Source organism: Elephas maximus, chromosome 2 (genome assembly GCF_024166365.1).
Source record: "Elephas maximus indicus isolate mEleMax1 chromosome 2, mEleMax1 primary haplotype, whole genome shotgun sequence".
Classification (NCBI taxonomy): Eukaryota; Metazoa; Chordata; class Mammalia; order Proboscidea; family Elephantidae; genus Elephas; species Elephas maximus.
The window spans coordinates 177,635,255-177,660,643 of record NC_064820.1 but is presented as its reverse complement, the minus strand read 5'-3'; the positions used below and the strand labels follow the sequence as shown (position 1 = coordinate 177,660,643).

General features: G+C 39.6%; 1 protein-coding gene across 3 annotated transcripts in view; it reads left to right on the top strand.

Annotated features, from left to right (window-relative positions):
• ATP10B (ATPase phospholipid transporting 10B (putative)) overlaps window positions 1–25,389 on the top strand; it is a 216,885-nt gene that overhangs the window by 110,656 nt on the left and 80,840 nt on the right. For 2 of the 3 annotated variants that reach the window (XM_049874266.1, XM_049874264.1), the window contains one exon: window positions 22,691–22,776. The exons of the other annotated variant lie outside the window; for it this stretch is intronic. In XM_049874266.1, the coding sequence (XP_049730223.1) occupies window positions 22,691–22,776 (86 nt within the window). The remainder of the gene's footprint in view (window positions 1–22,690; window positions 22,777–25,389) is intronic. 3 annotated transcript variants of the gene reach the window in all.

Here is a 25,389-nt window from a genome sequence, read left to right as displayed (position 1 = left end):
AGATTTTGAACACCAGCAGATCTGGTTCGTTTGGAAATATAACATCTTAAATAATATGTATTTGTGGTTTTCATTAGTTAAAGATCTTCATCTTACTGAAAGGGTTTTTACTAACCACAGACATTTTTCAGAGATTCACATGTACACCCAAGCCCATGTCCACCATGTTGTGGATGAGAAGAGATGACGATATTCTGTCAATTCAATGTCAATAAGACATACACAGGTCCTGCTCCCCTAGATCAGCATTTCTCAAGACTGAGCCTGACAAACTCTTATCCCAAGAGATAGCTCTTGAAAAACATAGTCCATGGTCAAATCACTCAAGAAGCCTGTGCCCAGCAGACCCCTCTTGAAAGTATGGCAACATACTAAGTCTCTGAAAAGACCTTAGTCTACAGGCCTGTTAACCTTTGTTTAGCCCTGAGTTCACCAAACTTATTTAATCTCAGAATCATTTTTCAGCACAAATACTTATTAACATTCCTATAGAATATATTTGGCACATATTAACTGGGATTGCTGTACAGACATGGTCACAACCAGTGAGGAGTGACAGAGAAGTTACATTCCTCATGGCTTAGTTCATTCTTCCCTTTCCTGTCTAGGTTCAAATGAGATTATAAACAAGAAAGTGCTTCCTCCTGTCAAGGGGTGCAAATGGTTGACAGGCTCAACTGCTAAGCAAAAGGCTAGAGGTTCAACACCACCCCAAGGTGCCTCAGAAGAAAGGCCTGGCCATCTGCTGCCAAAAAATCAGCCATTGAAAACCCTATGGAGCACAGTTCTATTCCGACACACATGAGGTTTCATGAATCGAATTGACCCAATGGCAACTGGGTACTGGTTCCTCCTGTCACATTGTGGATCTTTTCTCAAGTTTTCCTGAGAGTTGGTTGCAATATCCTTTCCTCAGAATTTAACTTGGATCCTTTTTTTTTTCAGTTGGAACTTGTCTCATGATGGGCATTCTTTGAATTCACAAAAATTTTGACCTGTTTTTGAAATATTTATTCCTACATCCAACTGAGAAAGGGGCCAGAGGAGAAGGAGAAGGAATCCAAATTTCAGATTATGCCAAGGTCTACACAGAAGATTAGATGATTTTTATTACAGCATTAAATTGTAAAAATTTTTTTTTCTCTTTGGTGATGTTCAGATACCTGAAACCTCTTATTTAAAAGGATTTTCTAGATGTGAAATGAATATGCCATCTGTTTTGGTAAATGGGACAGTTACCAAAGTCAAAGAATCAGACATGAATTCTTCCAATTAGTATTTCAAATAAAACATGTTCCTATCTATTATCCAAATTGTGGCAGCCAGGTTCCTACTGATGTGAGTGTCAGAACATTTCCCAGAGCCAACCAGGGCTTTATAATGCCAGGTATGAGCCATGGGCCAGTAGCTTTGGCATCACCTGAGAGCTTGTCAAAAATGTAGAATCTCACACCCCACCCCAGACCTACTGAACCAGGATCTACCTTTTAACAAGATCACCAGCTGATTCATGTGCACATTCAAGTTTGAAAAGCACTGGCCTGAGGCATCACTGATTAATGTAATAATTGTGCGGGTCTGCGTATTGTCCACGTTAAAGATTCTGAAATGAGTCTCCCTTTTAAGTATCTTGTTTCCCACTGATGGTTAGTGCTGTAAAGCCATTTGCTCAATTAGGAGCAGCCTGCATCCTCCGCAGTGAAAGCATATGCTGATTTTAACATGTTTAGACAAAGAAGTGCTTCGAAGATGAGCATTGAGGTGGGGTAGGCAGTCATTTACGAAGCCCAGGTGGTGCAACACTTAAGTGCTCAGCTGCTAACTGGAAGGTAGGCAGTTCAAAGCAACCCAGTGGCTGAGGGAGAAAGACCTGGCAATCTGCATCTGTAAAGGTTACAACCTAGGAAACCCTATGAGGCAGTTCTATTCTGCCACGTGGGCTTCCTATGTGTCAAAAGGAACTTGACGGCACCTAACAACAACAACAGCATCCCAGCTCAGTGAGGAGGAAGCTTGAATAATACAGAAGTAGCTGCCTATCCTCCCACCTCCCCTGCCAGAGAACCAGTGAAAAACCCTCTTTCCTGAGGAATTTTCAAGTGGAACCTGTCCCTGACAGATTGTCCCCAATTCCCTTTAAGAATGATAGTCCTTTTTACCTGTTGATGACCTCTTGAATGCTCAGCATAGATCACATTTCTAGAATCCTTTTGACATAACAGCTACATAAAAATATATAATAATAACAAAAACACCAATAATAATAATATAGCAAGATACAACTTGATTGAACACATACTATGTGCCATATCCCATTTCACTCCTCACAAAGCCCTCTGAGGTTAGTACTTATGTTATTCTTATTTGACAAAGAGGAACAAAGTGAAGTATTTGCTCAAGGTAACCCTACTAGATGTAGTCTATTTGATTCCCGTGTTTTCCATATGGTGAGGGCCACGTGTACAGTTGTCATTTTTGCTGTTGAAAAAGGTATTTGCAATGAATAAGTCCTTGGTCTTGTAAAATTCTATCATTCAATTTCCAGTGTCATTTCTATCACCAAGGCCGTATTTTCCAACTACTGATCCTTCTTCTTTGTTTCCAACTTTTGCATTCCAATCACCAGTAATTATGAATGCATCTTGACTGCATGTTTGATCAGTTTCAGGCTGCAGAAGTTGGTAAATATTTTCAATTTCTTCATCTTTGGCCTTAGTCGTTGGTGCATAAATTTGAATAATGGTCATATTAACTGAAATTCCTCATGGGAATATAGATATTATCTGATCAGTGACAGTGTTGTACTTCAGGATAGATCTTGAAACGTTCTTTCTGACAATTAATATAATGCCATTTCTCTTCAATTTGTCATTCCTGGCATAGTAGACTATATGATTGCCTGATTCAAAATGGCCAATACCAATCCATTTCAGCTCATTAATGCCTAGGATACTGATCGTTATGTGTTCCATTTCATTTTTGATTAATTCCAATTTTCCCAGATTCATAATTTGTACATTCCATGTTCCAATTATTATTGGATGTTTGCAGCTGTTTCTTCTCATTCTGAGTCATGACACATGAGCAGATGAAAGTCCTGAAAGCTTTACTCTTACCATCAATAAGATCAACTCTATTTCAAGGAGGCAGCTCTTCCCCAGACCTATTTTGAGCACCTTCCAACCTGAGGGGCTCATCAGACAATGTTCTGCTGCCATCCACAAGGTTTTCACTGGCCAGGTTTTTTCAGATTAGACCACCAGCTCCTCCTTCCTCATCTGTCTTTGTCTGGAAGCTCTGCTGAAACCTGTCTACCACAGGGGACCCTGCTGGTATTTTAAATACTGGTGGCATAGCTTCCAGCATCACAACAACGTGCGAGCCACCAGGGGCCAACTTCAGAACAGAACATCAATTGCTCATATGCAAATTTAAGCTGAAGGTGAAGAAAATTAAAACAAGTCCACAAGAACCAAAATACAACCTTGAGAATATCGCACCTGAATTAGGTAACCATCTTAAAACAGATTTGACCCGTTGAACACTAATGACCTAAAACCAGACAATTTGTGGAATAACATCAAGGACATCATACATGAAGAAAGCAAGAGGTCATTAAAAAAACAGGAAAGAAAGAAAAGACCAAAATGAATATAAGAAGAGACTCCAAAACTTGCTCTTGAATGTAGAGTAGCCAAAGCAAATGAAAGAAATGATGAAGTAAAAGAGCTGAACAGAAGATTTCAAAGAGCAGCTCCAGAATACAAACTAAAGTATTATAATGACATGTGCAAAGACCTGGAGTTAGAAAACCAAAAGGGAAGAACACCCTCAGCATTTCTCAAGCTGATAGAACTGAAGAAAAAATCCAAGCCTCAAGTTGCAATATTGAAGGATTCTACAGGGAAAATATTGAACAACACAAGAAGCATCAAAAGAAGATGGAAGGAATACAGAGAGTCACTGTGCGGAAAAGAATTTGTTGACATTCAACCATTTCAGGAGGTAGCATATAATCAAGAACCTACAGTACTGGAGGAAGAAGACCAAACAAGGCTCCAGGGATTGATGGAATATCAATTAAGATGTTTCAACAGAGGCAGAGCCAACATGGCACTATAGACAGGAACACCATGCAATCTCTCTGCAACAAAGACCCGAAAAACTAAGTAAAAGAGATACAAATTTCAGTCCTAGAAACCTAAGTACCAAATGAAGGAACAAAGAACTCGATCAAGCACAGGATAGAATACCAAACTAAATAATGAACTCTCAAGGATTAAAAAAAACTAAAAAATTTACAACAGGGAACCAGAGACATCAATCTATAAATGACAGTAACGTCAGAACAATAAAAGAGGGAATAAACAGTGTAGGTTTGAACTTTAAAATGGAGAGGAAGTCAAGGTGTTATAAAGTAATAAAAGACTGGTTTAAACTTAGGAAGATAGGAGTAAATTTCAAGGTAACAACAAAGAAAGTTAACAAACCTGCTCATCAAAACAAAGAAGCAAAACATAAAGTCTCAGTAAACATGAAATCTACAAAAATGAATGAAACAACAACAAAAAAAATTCACAAAGAAAAGGAATTCAGCACAGAAGAGTAAGAGGAACAAAGAAAACGTCAGCACCACGTGAAAAAGCATTACGAAATGACAGCAATAAAGTCACACCTATCAGTAATCACAGTCAACATAAAAGGCTTAAATGCACTCATGAAAAGACAGAGAATGACAGAATGGATTAAAAAACAGGATCCATCAATATGCTGTCTACAAGAGACACACCTTAGAAACAAAGATTTATTTTAAAAATTTATTAACAAAAAATTATATATATCAAGCAAACAGTTACCAAAAAGGAGCAGGAGTGGCAATATTTAAAACAAAATCCACCATAAAAGACAAAGAAGGGCATTATATAATGATTAAATGAACAATCCATTATGAAGATATGCCATAATAAATATCTATGCATTCAATGACAGGGCTCCAAAATACATAAAACAAACTCTAACGGCACTGAAAAGAGAAATTGATAGTTCCACAATGACAGTAGGAGACTTCACACCACTGTCAGTAAAGGACAGAATATCTAGAAAGAAACTCAACAAAGGTACAGAAGATGTTAAGGCCACAATCAACCAATTTGACTTCATAGACCTATACATAACACTCCACCCAACAGAAGCAAAGTGCACATTGTTTTCCAATGCACCTAGAACATTCTCCAGAATAGATACAGCATCCTAAGCCACAAAGCAACTATCAACAAAATCCAAAACATTGAGATAATACAAAGTATATTCTCTGATCACAATGCCATCCGTGTAGAAATTCATCACAGGAAGAACAAGGAAAAATTCAAACACATGGAAACTGAATAACAAGCTGCTTAAAAACCACTGGGTGACAAAAGAAATCAAAGATGGAATCAAGAAATTCCTAGAATCAAACGAGAATGAAAACACAGCATACCAAAACCTTTGGGACACAGCAAAAGCAGTGCTCAGAGGTCAATTTACAGCAGTAGATGCACACATCAAAAAAGAAAGGGACAAAACGGAAACATTAGCTACACAACTTGAACCAATAGAAACAGAACAGCAAAAGTAGCTCACAGCCACCAGAAGAAAGGAAATAATAAAGATCAGAGCAGAAATAAATGAAATAGAGAATAGAAAAACAATAGAGAGAATCAATCAAACCAAAAATTGGTTTTTTGAAAGGATCAACATAATCAACAAACCATTCACCAAATTGACAAAAGAAAAACAGGACAGAATGCGAATAACCCATATAAGAAATGAAATGAGAGACCTTACAGCAGACCCAAATGAAATAAAAATTATCACAAGAGAGTACTACAGAAAATTCTGTTCCAACAAATTTGAAAACCGAGAGGAAATGGACAACTTTCTAGAAATACACAACCTATCCAAACTGACACAAACTGGAGTTGAAAATCTGAACAGACCCACAACAAGAGAAGAGATTGAAAATGTAATTTTTTTTTAATCCCCCTCAAAAAAAGTCCTGGCCCAGATGGCTTCACTGCAGAATTCTACCAAACATTCAGAGAGGAGCTTACACCATACTACTCAAACTATTTCAGAACATAGAAATGGAAGGGATACTTTCAAATTTACTCTATGAAGCCAGCAAAACCCTGATACCAAAACCAGGCAAAGACACCACAAAAAAAAGAAAATTACAGACCAATATCTCTCATGAATAAAGATGTAAAAAATCTCAACAAAACACTAGCCAAAAGAATTCAGCATCATATCAAAAAAAAAAATAATACACCACGACCAAGTGGGATTAATACCAGGTAAAAAAAAAAATTTTTTTTTTGTGATGCGAGGATGGTTCAATATTAGAAAATCATTCAGCAATCCACCACATAAATAAAAGGAAAGAAAATCACACAATCATCTCAATCAATGCAGAAAAGGCATTGGACAAAGTCCAACCCACATTCCTGATAAAAACTCTCAATTAAATAGGTGTAGAAGGGAAATTTCTCGACATAATAAAGGGCATCTATGCAGAACAAACAGCCACCATCATTTGTAATTGAGAGAGGCTGAAAACATTCCCCTTGGGAACAGGAACGAGACAAGGATGCCCTTTATCACCACTTTCCTAGCTAGAGCAATAAGGCAAGAAGAAGAAATAAAGGGCATCCAAATCGGTAATAAAGAAGTTAAACTGTCCTTATTTCCAGATGATACGATACTATACATAGAAAACCCAAAAGACTCCATGAGAAAACTACTGGAACTAATAGATTCAACAGCATAGCAGGATACAAGATAAACATGCAAAAATCAGTTGGATTCCTATACACTAATAAAAGGAATGATGAAAAGAAAATCAGGAAAACAACACCATTTATAAAAGCCCCTAAAAAAAATAAAATACTTAGTAATACATCTAACTGGGGATATAAAAGACTTATACAAAGAAAACTACAACACACTACTGCAAGAAACTAAGAAACTAAGAGACCTACATAAATGGGAAAACATACCATGTTCATAAATAGGTAGACTTAAAAGTGTGAAAATGTCAATTCTACCCAAGCGATCTACAAATACAATGCAATCCCAATCCAAATACAACAGCATTCTCTGAAGAGTTGGAAAAACTAATCATTAACTTTATATGGAAAGGGAAGAGGCCCCAGATAAATAAAGCAGTATTGAAGAAGAAGAATAAAGTAGGAGGACTCACACTACCTGACCTCAGAACTTACTATACAGCTACCGTGGTCAAAACAGCCTGGTACTGGTACAATGACAGGCACATTGACCAATGGAACAGAATTGAGAACCCAGAAGTAAATCCATCCACCTACGGTCACCTGATCTTCAACAAAGCCCCAAAATCCATCAAATGGGAAAAAGACAGTATTTTTAATAAATGGTGCTGGCAAAACAGGATGTCCATCTTGTAAAAAAAAATGAAACAGGACCCATACTTCACATCATGCATGAAAATTAATTCAAAGTGGATCAAAGACCTAAATATAAAACCAAAAACCATAAAGATTATAGAAAAAAAATAGGATCAATGCTAGAGGCCCTAAGACACAGCATTAAGAGGATATAAACCATAACTAACAATACACAAACACAAGAAGATAAGCTAGATAACCAGGATCTTCTAAAACTTAAACACTTATGCTCATCAAAAGACTTAACCAAAAGAGTAAAAAGAGAGCCTACAGACTGGGGAAAAGAAATTGGTTATGACAAATCTGACAAAAGGGCTAATCTCTAAAATCTACAGGAAAATCCAACACCCCCACAACAAAAAGATAATCCAGTTAAAAATGGCCAAAGAATACGGACACTTCATCAAAGAAGACATTTAAGCGCTAACAGAAACATGAAGAAATGCTCACAATCATTAGCAATTAGAGAAATGCAAATCAAAACCACAATGAGATGCCATCTCACCCCAACATTACTGGCATGAATCAAAAAAAAAAAAAAAACACAGAAAATAACAAATGGAGAGGCTGCAGGGAAATTGGAACGCTTATGCACCATTGGTGGGTATGCAAAATGGTACAACCATTTTTGAAAACGATATAGTGCTTCCTTCAAAAGCTAGAAATAGAAATACCATATAATCCAGCAATCCCACTCCTAGGACTATATCCTAGAGAAATAAGAGCTGTCACATGAATAGACATGTGCACATCCATGTTCATCGGAGCATTGTTCACAATAACAAAAAGATGGAAACAACCTAGGTGCCCATCAAAAGATGAATGGATAAACGAACTATGGTATATGCACACAATGGAATACTATGCAAAGATACAGAACAATGATGAATCTGTGAAATATCTCACAACACGGATGAATCTGAAGGGTATTATGCTGACTGAAATAGGTCAAATCACAAAAGGGTGAATATTGAATGACAGCACTACGATAAAAACTCATGAAAAGGTTTACACACAAAAAGAAACAATCTTTGATGGTTACGAGGGAGGGGAGGAGTGGGAGGGAGAAACACTAAGTAGACAATAGGTGAGTGGCAACTTTGGTGAAGTGTAAGGCAGTACACAATACTGGGGAAGCCAGCACAACTTGTACAAGGCAAGGTCATGGAAGCTCCATGGACACAACCAAATTCCCTGAGGGACCAAATTACTGGGCTGAGGGCTGTGGGGATCATGGTCTCAGGGTACAACTAACTCAATTGGTATAACGTAGTTTATAAAGAAAATATTCTACATTCTACTTTGGTGAGGAGCGTCCGTGATCTTTAAAGCTTGTGAGCAGCCATCTAAGATACTCCACTGGCCTCACCTTGTCTGGAGCAAGGGAGAATGAAGTAAACCAAAGACACGAGGGATTAGTTCAGAGGACTAATGGATCACAACTACCACAGCCTCCACCAGAATGAATCCAGCACAACTAGATGGTGCCCAGCTACCACCACTGACTGCTCTGACAGGGATCGAAAGAGAAGGTCCTAGACAGAACTGGAGAAAAATGTAGAACAAAATTCTAACTCACACACACACACAAAAAGACCAAACTTACTGATCTGACAGAGACTGCAGAAACCTCTTATAGCTCAGGGATGAAGTCATTTCCAAGGTTCACTATTAAGCCTAAGATTAGACAGGTCTGTAAAACAAAACGAGACCAAACGGGCACACCAGCCCAGGGGCAAGAATGAAAAGGCAGGAGGGGACAGGAAAGCTGGTAATGGGGAACCCAAGGTCGAGGGGAGAATGTTGACACGTCATGGGGTTGGCAACCAATGTCACAAAACAGTATGCGTACTGTGTAATGAGAAACTAGTTTGCTTTGTAAACCTTCATCTAAAGCACAAAAAAAAAAAAAAATTAAATGTTTCAACAAACGGATGTAGCACTGGAGGTACTCACTCATCTATTCCAAGAAATTTGGAAGACAGTACATGGCCAACCTACTAGAAGAGATCCATATTTGTGCCTATTCCAAAGAAAGGTGATCCAACAGAAAGCAAAAATTATCAAACAGTATCATTAATATCACATGCAAGTAAAATTTTGCTGAAGATAATTCAAAAATGGTTGCAGCGGTACATCAACAGGGAACTTCCAGAAATTCAAGCTGGATTCAGAAGAGGATGTGGAATGAGGGATACCATTGCTGATGTCAGGTAGATCTTGGCTAAAAGCAGAGAATACGGGAAAAACGTTTACCTGTGCTTTATTGACTATGCAAAGGCATTCAACTATGTGGATCATAACAAATTATGGATAACATTGTGAAGAATTGGAATTACATGATACTTAATTGTGCTCATGAGGAACCTGTACACAGATCAAGGGGCAGTTGTTCAGACAGAACAATGGGATACAGATTGGTTTAAAGTCAGGAAAGATGTGGGTCAGAGTTGTATCCTTTCACCATACCTATTCAATCTTTGTGCTGAGCAAATAATCCAAGAAACTGGACTATATGAAGAAGAACGGGGCATCAGGATTGGAGGAAGACTTATTAACAAACTGTGATATGCAGATGACACAACCTTGCTTGCTGAAAAAGTGAAAAGGACTTGAAGCACTTACTGATGAAAATCAAAGACCACAGCCTTCAGTGTGTATTACACCTCAACATAAAGAAAACAAAAATCTTCACAGCTGAACCGGTAAGCAACATCATGATAAGTAGAGAAAATATTGAAATTATAAAGGATTTCATTTTACTTGGATCTGCAATCAATGCCCATGAAAACAGCTATCAAGAAATCAAATGATCCATTGCATTGGGCAAATCTGTTGCAAAAAACCTCTTTAAAGTGTTAAAAAGCAAAGACGTCACATTAAGAACTAAGGTGCACCTGACCCAAGCCGTGGTATTTTCAATCGTGTCATATGCATGCAAAACCTGGACAATGAATAAGGAAGACCAAATAAAAATTGATGCATTTGAATTACGGTGTTGATGAAGAATATTGAATATACCATGGATTGCCAGAAGAACAAAGAAGTCTGTCTTGGAAGAAGTATAGCCAGTATGCTACTTAGAAGCAAGGATAATGAGACTTTATCTCATGTACTTTGAACATGAGACAGGGACCAGTCCCTGGAGAATGATATCATCTTTGGTAAGGCAGATGGTCAGCAAAAAATAGGAAGGTCCTGAACAAGATGGATTGACACAGTAGTTGCAACAATGGGCTCAAACATAGCAAGGATTATGAGGGTGACACAGGGCCCAGCAGTGTTTCGTCCTATTGTACATAGAGTTGCTATGAGTTCAAACTGACTCAGTAGCACCTAACAACAGCAACCCTGGTAGTAATTGACTGAGCTCAGAATTTATCTCAGGCTGATACATATATAAGGGACATTTTTAAATACATATAAAAGTAGAGAGAATATTGTAAGTTTTATGTACCTATTACCTAATTTCAACAATCGACTCATGATCAATATTTTTTATCTATATCCTCACCTACTTCCCTCGGCAAATAATTTAGAAGCAAATCTTCAACATCACGTTCATCTGTAAATATTTCAATATGCATCTTAAGTCTCTAAGAGATAGGATCCTTTTGTTAAAATATACCATTATAACATTATCAAAACTAAGAAGGGCTGCCACAACAAACCGCCACAGATTTGGTGGCTTAAAACAATGTAAATGTATTGTCTCAGAGTTTTGCAGGCCTAAAGTCTAACATGAAGGTATCAGCAGGGTCACACTCCCTTTGAAGGTTCTAGAGGAGAGCCTTCCCTGCCTCTTCCACTGCAGGTAGTTCTAGGCATTCTTTGACTTGTGTCGTATACCCCCAGTCTCTACGTCAGTCTGCACGTGGACTTCTTCCCTGTCTCTCTTTCTTCTCCTTTTCTGTCTCTTATGAGGACATGTATCATTGGATTTAGGGCCCACACTAATCAGGATGATCTCATTTCAAAGTCCTTATTTCAGTTGCATCTGCAAAGACTCTTATTCTGCAAAAGATCACACTCTGAGGTTCTGGGTGGACATATCGTTTGGAGGCCATGATTCGACCCACTTTAATACCTAAAAATTTGACAAGTATTTGATATCAGATTTCAAAGTTCAATTTTTTTTTTCCAATTTGTTTGAATCCGGAACCAAATAAGGCCAAATATTGAGATTAGTTTCTTAAATTTCTTTTATTCTATAGGTTCCCCCTTTTTTTTATAGGTTCCCCCTTTAGCACTCTCTCTTTTTCCTTGCATATTTAGTTTTTATTGCTAAATAAACTAGGTTGTTTGTCCTGTAAAATTTCCCGCAGTCTAGATTTTGCCAACCGAGTTGTCTCCCAGTGGTACCACTTAACATGTTTCTATGTCCACTTTATTTCTGTAAATCGGTGGCTGGATCTAGTGCCTAAATCAGGTTCAGGTTGAATTTCATATTCATGTGTTTGTATGTCAATTTTAAATCCTAAGAAATACAGCATGCTACTATCTCGAGGCACAAAATGTCTGATTGTCTTTTTTCAGTATTACCAGGATATTGATAATCATTGCTTAGATCCATTTATTTGATGCAATGTTTTAAATGATGATGCTCTAATTTATTTATAAAGACAAATTTCTCCTCATCAACTATTTGGTTACTCTAGGATGTCTGTATGGGAAATACAGGATAAGCACTTGATACTTTCCTTTTATTTACCAGTTTTCAAAGTAACAAGTCGGTCCCCTGGAATTCTCCAAAGGTGACCAATAAGTTGCTCTTTGTTTTTCTTTCTTTTTTAGTGTCAATAAGAACTCCTGGATTTAAACATATTTGACCGGTTTCAACCTGGTGAAGTCATTATTATCTTTATTGATTGCTCCATCTTTAGCCAATAGGAACTTCTTCAAATTGGCTCCTTTGGAGATGACTTTACTAGTCTTTGATAGATCTGGCTCCTTTCAATGGCAAGTGGTATTTGCAAACCACAATAAGCACATGCTAGATGTACTTATCGCTATTGAGTTGATCGTTGTTTCTATGCCATTTAACTGGACAGAACTAAGTTGTTTCTTTTTAAGATTAAATACATCTGGAGTCATGCTGATGCTTCAATTCAAATTCAGAGGTTTTTATTCAATTTCATTAATATTAAATACATAAATCCTTTCTCCCACATCACGCAAAGTCCTCAACCACTGTACCACACAGCTCACTTTTGGTATTTGACACTCACGGCAACTCTTTGAGATAGACGAAGAAGGAATTAGCAACATTTTGGAAATGAGGAAAATTAATTTCAGAGAGTTTGAATCTTGTCAAAAATCACCCAGCTAACGTAGTGTTAGTAGTGTTAAGCCAAAATTAGAACATAGTTCTGATTTACACCAGTTATTTTGCTAAGGTGATTCTAGGTGCCCTGCATGGTGCAAAGAGTTAAGTGCTCAACTACTAGCCAGAAAGTTGATGGTTCCAACCACCCAGAGGCACCTCGGAAGACAGACCTGGAGATCTGCTTCTAAAAGGTCACATCCTTGAGAATACTATGGAGCAGTTCTATTTCTGCACATACGGGGTCACCATGGGTCAGTATCAACTCAGTGGCAACTAACAATGGGGTAATTCTTCTTAGATCCCTTTACATGTATTTTTTTATTTCTCAAATGAATATAACTTTCCAGACACATAAGCGTTCGGCTGCTAACCAAAAGGTTGGCAGTTCGAATCCACCAGCCACTCCTTGGAAACCCTATGGGGCAGTTCTACTCTGTCCTATAGGGTAGCTATGTGTCAGAATTGACTCAACAGCAATGGCAAAAATATACCAAGTTTTAGGGTATAATTATTTACAATAATAATAATTTGACCATGACTGAAGAAATTCTATTTTTTAAAAAAACTGTTACTTTAATATTTTTTATGCCCTCTGACCTCCTTTCGGTGACCGTCTCCTCCCCAGTGTATACTAAGGTTCACGTATGTGAGTACACACACACAGCATTGAAGATCCCCTCTTCCCGATGTTTAGCATTATGTTCAGGCTACTATCAAATGTCTCCTCCCATTCTTTATCCCTATAGGGCTTTATGAGGAGACTCTTCAGGGTTATGTGAAATATGTAATTGCATTGTGATGTTAACAGGGGATGATAAATTATTTCTACTTTCTATTACCTCCATATCCCATGATAACGTATTTACATTTTAATAGTGGCCTTCACTGATTTAACAACTAAGGATAATTATGGGTATTCCAAGCCACTGAGGGAAATAGTTGGTGTATCAAATGAGAGCCATATAATTCTAGTATATGGATTAGTCAAGACTCTTGGCTGTATGTGACAGAGACCCAATTCGAAGTAGCTTGAGTAAAAAGAGAGCTTCCTGGGAGAATATGGGTGAGGTGGGCCTCAGGGTCATGTGGAACCAGAAGTTCAGAGGCCATCAGTACAATCTCCCTTTCTTTCTGATGTTTCTCTCCATGATTAGCTAGAATCTCTCAGACCAGCTTTCTTCACGTGGAAGGAAACATGATACCAGTAGTACCTGAGCTCATAGGTTCACCACCAGAGAGAGACTGGAACCTTCCCTTCTAGGTAGCTGAAAAACATCCCAGGGAAAGAGCTTGATTGGCCTGGCTGGTGTCATGTGCCCAACCCTAGACCAATCAACTCTGGTTGAGATGTGAGGGGGCATTTTGTGACTGGCATTTCACTTGAATTTCATGGTTGAAATGAGGGAAAGACAAATTCCTCAAAATGGTCCGTGGGGCGGGGGTGTTCTCAACAGCAGAGCAATAAATATCCATTATGTCTAGTATTCATCAGGGTTACAGAAGCCTAAGTTCTGTATTACTTTGTATTTAAAAAAAAAAAAAAAAAAACACTTGTTGGGCCAATTCTGACCCATGACATTTCGTGTGTGTCAGTGTAGAACTGTGTTCCATAAGGTTTTCAATGGCTGATTTTTCAGGCCTAGTTCATCAGGCCTTTCTTCTGAGGCACCTCCAGGTGGACTCAAACAGCCAACCTTTAAGTTCGCACCACCCAGTGACTCGTGACTTCTGTACAACCCATCCTTAAGGAGAGGGGCCTGATTTCTTCTGTCTCTCTCCTATAGACCCTAGTGCTGTTCTCACTAGGCAACATTCTCTACAACATACCCGAGGTTAATCACTCCTTCCTCTGTACTTTCATAGACTTTTTTCTTGCTTCTCCTAACTATTGCATCTACTTTATTGTAGTTTATTTAATAAATTCATATACTCACTCAACTAATGTCTGATAAAGTCCTCCCATTGCCAGATACTGTGCTAGGGTGTTTTCTTGGTTTATCAGCAGAGGCGACACATGATGATGGTATTTTCCATGGCCAGCTTAGCATAGAGTTTCTCAGACTGGAGTTCATACTCTGTCTTTTGTAACCCTTTTTGCCAAAAACATGAGATGTAGTTGATTGTGTGTCGTGCCATCTTCTCAGTTATCCATAGCAAGAAAAATGTGTACAGAAAAGATTTGTCAGTGCAACAGTGCCTAAAGGCACCACTGTCCATCTGACGGCAGCTGCCCACATTTCAGGCATCATGCCATTGATTGATTCATTCATTCATCAAACATCAATCGAATGTCTTCTACATGCCAGGTGATGGACCCTGCTCTGGAGGTCCAATAGTAAACAAGAGATACTGGGTGAGACTTTTACATTCTAACAGGGAATTACACAAACAATTGTTAACAATTACACAGATAATTCATTAGTTCTTTTTATAAATGACAGAAGAAATCATCCTTTTCCAGTATTGGCTTGGCAAGTCAAACCCATGCCTTCTAAGTTAGCAAATGTCATAGCAAGATTTCTAGATTAAATTTAGTATCATCCCTGAGTAAGAAACAGTATGCAGTATTTGTCCACCTGAAAAAAGGAAAGGAAGACTATAAGAAATCTTTAGATATAGCCTTCCTCATGCAGCCCTCTTGCTCAGTTGGTCTGCTTTTTCCTGACTCACTGAGGGAGGAAGGGAGAGCCAGGGTTAATGAATATGCAGACGGTTTCCTCACCCAGAGCCAGAAAGGAAAGTAACTGCCAGTCACTCTAGAGCAGAATATCTTCAAAACAACTCAGACCAGGAAGCAGGAAGGTTATCAAGTGCTGGTAACTCTCATTAGTTTTCAGATAGGGTTCTCGAAAATCAGGAGGTCATTTCATTTATATGCCGGAAAGAAAAACTCAATCACCAAGCTCAGCAGCTGGGGCATGAAGAAAGTTAGCTTTCAACACTTTTACAAAATAGTAAAAGTTTTGCACACACACAAAATAAAATAAATCAAACTTTAATATGTATTCTCTCAAGGTTGCAGTGTACCTCCCATGATGTGGCCTCATGGTTAGCCTGGGCTGAGTGCTCAGCACAGCTTCACGTGGGCACTCCACAATGAGAATTACTGCTACTGCTGTCATCGCCCTCACCCCTGGGGATGGGGTGGGGGGAAGGTGGTGGGAGTGGTAGTTGTCATCTAGCCCGAGATGTGTACAGATTCTGAGAGCTGTAGAAAAGCTCAGTGATCACTGACTCAACTCTTTCTTTTTACACACGTACTTGTAGTAAAAATTCAATAAATGGTAACTGTTGATATTCAAACACTCCTGCATTTCCATGTTTAAAGAGTTTGGCTGGTTTCTCTTTCCTCAGTTGACAGAATACTCTTGAATAATAGTTCCTAATGACCATGGAGGGGTTTCAAAGTGGTCTAAGACGTGGTTCCTGTGTTCTAGGGACTTAGAACTGTTGTTGTTAGCTGCCATTGAATCTCCCCCAATTCATGGTAACCTCGCGCACAATGGAACGAAAAACTGCCATCCCCATGACTGGTTGCAAATTGGACTGTTATGATCCATAACGTTTTCATTGACTGATTTTCGGAAGTAGATCTCCATGCCTTTATTCCTAGTCTTAGCCTGGACGCTTTGCTGAAACCAATGTTCATCATCACAGCAACACACAAGACTTCACTGCCAGACGGGTGGTAGCTTGCTTGCAGTATATCGGTCGGGAGTGGAACCCTGGTCTCTCACAGAGAAGATGAGAATCCTACCACTGAATTACCAATGTCCTCAAGAACGTACAACTGTGGGTCCCTTTTTTTTTTTTTTTTACATAAAGACCCTTTTTGAACATCAAAAAATTATTTCTTTAATTTTATTGTGCTTTAGGTGAAAGTTTACAGCTCAAGTTAGTTTCTCAAAAATTTATACACATATTGTTCTGTGACATTGGTTGCAATCTCCACAATGTGACAGCACTCTCCCCCTTTCTATCTCAGGTTCCCTGTGTCCATACGTCCAATTTTCCTGTCCCTTCCTGCCTTCTAATCTTTTTTGCGGGGGGGGGCAGGAGTTGCCCATTTGGTCTCATATATTTGATTGAACTAAGAAGCACATTCCTCATGTGTGTTATTGTTTGTTTCATAGAATGCTATGGTCTATGGTGGACAGAGCTGGGTCCTCAAAAATGGGTAGCCCTTGAGTTTGGCAATGAGATTTTAGGGGGATTGTCAATATGGAAATCTTGGGAAGAAAGCATGAAAAAGACCTAAAAGGTCTTCTCTGTAGCCAGACAGCATTAGATGTTTACATTAAGCAAAGAACAAGTGCAACTTTTAGAATCAGACAAATCTATAAGTTCTAATGAGCTGTGTGACCTTGAGTAAGTTACTTAGTGTCTTTGACACTCAGTTTTATCTTCAATATAATAAGGCTCCAGAACACTTCACAGGAGAGTTGGGAAAACCAAGTAAGATAAAGTAAATAAGTGGCACATTTTGTAAACTGTAATTATACAAAATAAATAATTGTCATTATTTCTGAAGGATCCAGAGGAAAATATTTAATATGGTCATGGGACTGAGTAGGCCACTGTGTTGATTAGGATTCTCTGTTTGCCAGCAACAGAAATAAGTCTGGCTAACTCAAGCAAAATAGAATTATTGCAAGAATGTGGATGGTGAGTTGGGGAAGCTCACAGTATGGCTCACAAAATAGAATGGGAATTTAAAGGTCTAGGCTCAGAAAGGACAAGAATCAGGAAACTTTTAGTGCAGAAGGGGAGTATTGGTAGCAGGAATTATTTGATAGTCTCATTTTTTTTTTTTTTTTTCTACCTTGAGTCATTCTATTCAAGTCCAAGGCCCACAAGTGGGCAGTTTATCTTGACTTAAAGTCCCTTAAAAGATGATGACCTGGGAAGTTGAGGCAGCTTCTCAAAAGGAAGTCAGAGGTTTACCACGAAAGGAGAGTGAAATGCAAAGTGGATAGCCAGAAAATAACTATCAGCTATAAACAATTTCAAAAGATCATAGTACATTTATTCAATCACATACATTCTTCAACTTGAAATTCACATACAGGGCTAGTGGTCAATAAGCCTGGAAAAGCAAAACTTGAGGCCAGGACAAGGGAAATGGCCTATTTTAGCTACAGGAACATTTTTTAGCCTGATTGCTTCACCCTGGATTTCCTGGTAGCCCTGGGAGGTGGCAGGTTTGCTGTAGCTGGGCCACAGGTCAGTGAGGAGTATCCTAAACCCAGACAAGTTTTTACACACTGACAATTGGCCCTCGGTCCTTTGCTTTCAAAGGTACCGCCATTGACTCACCTGAGCTACACTGTAAACCTTGAGTTTTTATGGCTTCAATAGTTGATTTGTGTCAATAACTCCTACCTTTCCTCTGATTCTCTCCTGCTTTCTCCATGACTGACACATCCTGGGTGTTCAATAAATGCTTGAATGTATGAAAGAATGAATGGGAGACTAATCTTGGATCTAGGACTTTGACTACATTTTTTATTAGTTCAGCCAGGTTATTTCCATTGATGAATTTGTCCTATTCCCATAAACCAAATTTAAGATTGTATCTGAGACTTTTCCTAATTGGGTGGGGCAGGCTTTACAATAAGGTCTTCTTTGTATCTCCTCACCCATCATCTTTCAATATATAAAAAACACTCCTAATATTGCCTTCTCCAATACTAACCTTATCGCAACAGATTGTTCTGCTGTGCCTATTAACACAAGGCATTATGGGAGATGCTCCGGAGAGAGCTTACGGTTTGTTAGAGGAAGCATAGATCTAGATTCACAGTCTTAAGTGGAGGCATAAGCAGTGTGGCGTGCAAACACATAAGAAGAAGCAATTAATTCTGATTAACTGGAGTAAAATGGTCTGTGAGGGTCAGAATGGGCTTCAGAGAGGAGGTAGCAAAAAAAATCTCTTAAATGTGTATGTCTTCAAATGAATGTCCTCCATGTACATCATTTAGTGCCTTAACTTCTGCCCTTTGAAGGACCCCTGCTTTAAAAATACAAATACAGTCCAGAGAAGTAATACATTTCATTGCTTATTAGATGTTGTGACTATTATATATTTTTAATAATATTTTCTATTATATATAAAAAAATGAATGCATTTCTTACCTCAGTTACTTCAGTCTGAGGGATTGAAAAAGGAGCAGAGAAGAGGGAGCAGAACCTAGAGGAGATCATAACTCTAATCTTTCCTCTGCACATCAAAATAACACCATGGGTAAAGAGCCGACTATGGAGTCAGAAGCACTGAGTTTGAATCCTGTCTTCCTAATTTGCTAGCTGTATGGTATTGGGAAGATCAGGGACTCTCCTTAAGCCTTAGTCTCTTCATGGGAATGATAATGGTACCTATGTGATAGAGTTATTGCAAGGATTAAAGGATATAGCATATATAAAGTACTTGGTTGATGCCTGGCACATAATAAGCATCAATAAATACTGTACTAGTAATGGTTTTTTTTTTTTTGTTTTTTTTTTAGTAATGGTAGTCATAATAATAGAAGGAGAATGAAGAAGAGGAGGAATATATATGATGATGATGATGATTGGCTTTGAATTCTAGAGAGGCGGGTTCTAACCCTGGCTTACCAACCATAAGACAATTACTTTAGCTCAGCCTCCATTTGCACATCAGTGAAAAACCCTTAGGGTTACTATGAGAACTCACTGACAGATGCGTGAGGCAGGTGGGTCTCGCCCCAAAGAACCTGTGTCTTGACAGCTCCCCCAAGCCCTCTTATGCTGGTTAGTGGGACCTTCATCAAAGGCCTTATATAAAAGATCAGAAAGAAGAAGCAGGTGAGGAGAGCTTCCTCCACAAGCTGAGAAAAGCTATGGAGTGGGGAAAGGGGCTCTACCCATCAGAGGAGGGAATCAGAAACCACTAAACAAGGTCAAGATAAGAATTCCCATAGCTTTGTAAGGGGTGACAACTCCCCTTGTCCTGACTTAGATGGACTCCCCAGCAGCATCCCTGGAGCTGTTGTTACTGTTAATTGCCGTTGAGTCAGTTCTGACTCCTAGCCACCCCAAGTGTGCAGAGCAGAACTGCTCCATAGAGTTTTCAAGGCTGTGACCTTTAGGAAGAAGATTGCCAGGCCTGTCTTCTAAGGCACCTCTGAGTGGGTTAGAACCGCCAACCTTTCAGCTAGTAGTTGAGTACTGAAGCATTTGCATCACCCAGGGACTTGGTGAACGACAGCAAAAACTTTAAAAGTAAGCAGGTGAGAGAAGGCAGTAGTGAGAACAGCAGAAGAGCTTAGAAGCTTAGCGGAGCACAAGGGACAGAGAGAAGATGGGGTGCCCACCCCACAGGGTGGAGGCCGAGAGGTGGGAGGAATGCAGGCACCTTGGGATGACTGGGTATAAATTAGAGAGGCTATGGGAAGGCTTACCCTACCCACCCCCCATAAAAATAAAATAAAATAAGCCAGAAACTCCTGTATGGTTTTCTTTGCAGACAGCAGGACCCAAGTGCTCCTTTCCATATATAGCTCGTCTTGGGAAGAAATGGAAGGACCGGGGACAGACAGGTAGATAGAAAAAGCAGGTCACCTCTCCATGAAGAGAGGAAGGCAGACAGAGGCCCCAAAACCAGTGCCAGGAAGTAAAGGAAAGCATGGGACCAGGGAAGGGACACTGTAGGAGGAAGACAGCTGGGAAGCCCCAACTGAGGGACAAGAGAGGCAAACTTCGCCATTGCCAGGACCCACCCAGCCCCTTGAGGTGTGATTAAACAGACCACAGGGACTCAGTCACTGCAGCAGGATCATCATCTCTCAGAGACACTGCCACTCATCTCTGAAATGAGTTTGGCTGGAGACACCCAGCAACGAGCCGAGTGGTATGGCTCGAGAGTGAGGCACATGGCTTAATCAGAACCATGGAAGCAGCTGACAAATTACAGCATGATTTGTCATCATCTCAGAGCTCAGGAAGTGTTTGTCCCTAAAAGAATCAATACCTGCAGGGAAAAGGGAGTTTCTATTTTTAGAAACTCCTGGATGGGTAATTTATTTCAAGTGAATGGAAAGCTTATGTTGGTATCCCCACCTATCCAGTGGACGCCATATTTACACAAAGCTGGAAAATGCTATCATTTCTTCGAATCAATTTGTGCCTTTACATAGCTGTACCTTGAAGTCTCAGAGATAAATTCACTCACTGTGCTAAAGCTCTAGCCAGGAAACTTTCCAATTTCACCTTTAGCACTGCTACCTTCTATTTACATAGCATGCTACATAACTGAAAACCTTTCCGCAGAGATTTTATCTCCTAAGGCACAAATGAGATGGTGCAGGCATGTGGTGTTAGTCCCATTCTACAGATGAAGAAACTGAGACTCAAAGAATTGAACACAGTATTATTAGTTACTTTATGGGGTAGAATCAGAAAGCAAGATCTTCCCACCTACAGCTGTGTGCCCCCACCCAATCAGGCTGTAAGAGCTTGTACAACTGAAATACTTAAAGAAAGTAGAGAAGCAGTCAAGGGTGTGTTTAAAATACTTAGCTATAAGAATGTTCACCCTGAGGCAGTGTGTTGTGCAGGTAAAGAACAGATGGTGTGGAGTCAGACTTGGTTTCAAATCCAGCCCTGGTATGGCCACAGGCAGCCTACAAACTTCTCTGAGCCTCAGTTTTCCCATCTCTAAAGAGGCCATAATTAAAATGCCTACTTCACAGAGTGGTCATAAGCTTGAAAATAAATAAATAAATAACTCATGTAAAGTTCTCATCACAGTATCTGACAGAAGTAAGAGTTCAATAAAATGCTAGCCATCTTGTTTTATTAGCTACTACTTTCCCAGCAGAGTTCCTGAAGGGTACAAACAGTGTGCTCAGCTGATAAATAAAAGTTTGGAGGTTCAAGTCCACCCAGACATGCCCTGGGAGAAAGACCTGGAGATCTACTTCCAAAAAGTCAGCTACTGAAAACCCTGTGGAGCACAGTTCTGCTCTGACACGCATAGGGTCACAGTGGATTAAAATCAACTCCATGGCAACTGTTTTACTTTCACAAACCAAAAAAAACCAAACTAACTGCCATCGAGTTGATTCCAACTCATAGCAACCCTATAGGACAGGGTAGAGCTGCCCAATGGAGTTTCTAAGGAGTGCCTAGCAGATTTTTTTCAAATAGTAAGAAAAATTGAAACAACGTAAATATTCAATAGTGAAATGAAATGTGGTATAGTCCATACAATCTCTTTCCATGCAAATGTTAGTCAAGCTGTAGAAAAATTTAATAATTTTAAAATACTCAAGATATATGAACGCTAAACTTCATTTTTGAAATACACAAGTGTGTATGTGTGCACGTACACATATACACACATGTGCATATGTGTGTGAATATCTTTTTTAAAAGCCCCGAAGTATGTTAGCAGTGGCTGTCTCTATCTAGCCAGATTCAGATTCATAATCCATTCTTTTGATCATCTTTCTCTGTGCTGTTCAATGTAGCCATTTAAATTAATTAAAATTATAAAATCGGTTCCTTATTTGCACATTTCAAGTGCTCAGTAGCTAGACGTAGTTAGTGGTTTCCGCATTTGACAGCGCAGACTTAGAACGTTTTCATCCTCATGGTAAATTCTATTGGACAGTGCTGGTCTAGAGACTCAAACCCAGACTTGCTAGAGAAATGCATTCAGGGCAGGGACCTCCCTCTGCCTAGCACCCAATTTTTCATTTGCATCTACTTATTCCTCTTTAGCAAGGATTTAACTTTTTCTTCTAACACAACTATCACAGTGTGACAAAGCAGGGATTACCCTATTTGCAAGGGTTCCAGCAGTGATTAGCAATCCTGATGATCTATTAAAACTACATCCCTCTGACTTAATAACCTCAAAGAGTCCTCTCTCCTGTAGGAGGCACTGTTTGAACCGGAACATTTCCACAATACCATTGTGTGTGAGAAACCCAACAACAACCTCAACAAATTTAAGGGCTATATGTAAGTATCTAATGCCCATGAGCTTCTTGTAAATATCTCCTTTACAACTAGAAAACATATTTTCTTGAAATGGGTGAAGAGACATCTAGATTCTGAGGGAGCTTATTTCTTGTTATCATAAAGAAGAGCCAAAGAAACCTAAGTTGAGAAACTTAACTTTTTTTCTTGGAGTGACAGTTAATTATCTTGCAGGGTTAAATTCTCTAATAGTTCTCTAGCCCTCTGGTGAAACAGCATCAGAAACACAATCACTCCCTTATTCAGGGAAGGCTGTTGTTGTTGTTAGGTGCCGTTGTGTCGGTTCTGACTCACAGCGATCTTACGTACAACAGGATGAAACGCTGCCCTGTCCTGAGCCACCCTCACAATCGCTGTTATCCTTGAGCCCATTGTTGCAGCCACTGCGTCAATCCATCTCACCGAGGGTCTTCCTCTTTTTTGCTGACCCTCTACCCAGCATGATATCCTTCTCTAGGGACTGGTCCCTCCTGATAATGTGTCCACAGTATATAAGACAAAGTCTCAACATCCTCACTTCTAAGGAGGCAAATATGAATTAAGATCAGTTTTCTGAAAGAGCTTGTATTGCATTGTAGTTAAGAACACAGGCTTTGGTGTTCAGCAGGCCTGAGCTTAAAATCTGGTTCTACACTTACAAGCTGTATGACCTTGGGTAAATAAATTAACCTTTCTGGGCCTTGATTTCCACATCTGTAAAATAAAGATTGATGTCCCTGGTGGTGCAAATAGTTAACATGCTTGGCTGCTAACTGAAAGTTTGAAAGTCTGAGTCCACCCAGAGGTACCTCAGAAGAAAGGCCCAGCAATCTACTCCTGAAAAATCAGTCACTGAAAACTCTTTAGAGCAGTTCTACTATGATACACATGGGATCGCCATGAGTCAGAGTCAAGTCAGTGGCAATTGGTTTGGGATTTCTAAAATAAAGATTATAATATCTACATCATAGGATTTTTCTTTCTAGGAATTAAGTTGTTTAGCATATGCAAAGCCCTTACTTAGCATAGTACTTGGAACAATGTAAAGACTCAGTTAATGGTAGCTGCTGCTGGAGCCCTGGTGGTGTAGTGGTTAAGAGTTTGGCTACTAACCAAAAGGTCAGCAGTTCAAATCCACCAGCCACTCCTGGGAAACTCTGTAGTGCAGTTCTACTCCGTCCTATAGGGCTGCTATGAGTCAGAATTGACTCAACGAGTTTGGTTTGCTGTTTGCTGCTGTTGCATTATTGTTATTTATATTCCTCAACTTTGGTTCTACCATCCATTAAAAAAAGATTCTGCTCTCACATCAGGCCACTACTGCTAGTGCAAAATAAAAGCAATGGTAACAGGTGAATAAATGCCCTCATGTGGTGCTTTAACAGTTTACGAAGTTATTTCACAGAAAATGGCCTCTTTTAAGCTTCACAACAACCCAAGGAAGTGAGTTATTATGATTCCTACTTTACTATGGGGAAATAATGATCTAAAACTTTTCAAGATTCACCCAAAGTCACAACACAGCAAGGAAAAGACAAAGCCAGGACTTTAATCCAGGCCTTTTTTCTCCAACTCTGGTGTGTCGTCCATTGCCCCGCCGTCCAGAGCTCAGCCCCAATATGGTGGCTGCTCTACCCGTAGGGCCTGAAACGAGGCCTAGGAGGACTTCTTGGGATGTGGATGTCTATGCTGTCCCTCCACCCACATTTTCTGAGGTCATATGGAATGTAACGAGGAATAATATGAGAGGGGAGAGGATAAGAACAATATAAGAGAAAAAGTAGCTTTTAAAGGCAAATTATTTTTAAAAGGCATAGAGAGAGAGCAGATGGAGACAGCCAGAGAAGGGCATGAACTCACGGGGAAGTGGAGTTGTTCACTGCAGGTGCCTGGTGAGGTAGAAAACCTGTTGCTGTGAATTGATTCCAACTCATAATGACCCTAAAGGACACAGTAGAACTGCCCCATAAGGTTTCCAAGGAGAAGCTGGTGGATTCAAACTGCTGACCTTTTGGTTAGCAGCTGTAGCTCTTAACTGGTACTCCACCAGGGTTTCCAAGGAGCTCTAGCAAAGAGTGCCGACGTTTGTGGATTTGGCTCATGCCTTGCTCTGAGTCATTTTCCTTATCCCCTTAGAGAGTGCCATTATTGCTAGATTTCAATTTGTGATCCTTTCTACCCCAACAGCCTGTGCCGGCAGTTAGCCTTTCTCAGCTTTCACCCTGGGCTTGGCCCCACCTATCTCAGACACATTTCAGGTCAGGACTTTTCCAGCTCTACTCAACCCAGGATCTCCTTTCCCTGGTTGCTATCCCTAGAGACCAGTCTTTTCCCACCTGCCTGAGTGTCATGGATAAACCCTATTGACCAGTTAGTCAGCCCAGTAGCCAACCCATGGAATGAAGGACAATTCTCCAGGGTGGTCCTGCATCCTCTGCTCAGCAAGGAGAATGTCCTCAGGTCCAGCATTCACAGATGGTCTGTACCATTTTCCTGAGCAAACCTACTGGTTTGAGGCCTCCAGGTTTCCCCCAAAGTTTCTGTGGATCTCTCTTTATTAAGCAGTTTTTCTGTGGCTGCCCAGACCGGCTAGAAGATAAACAGCTTTTAATGCTC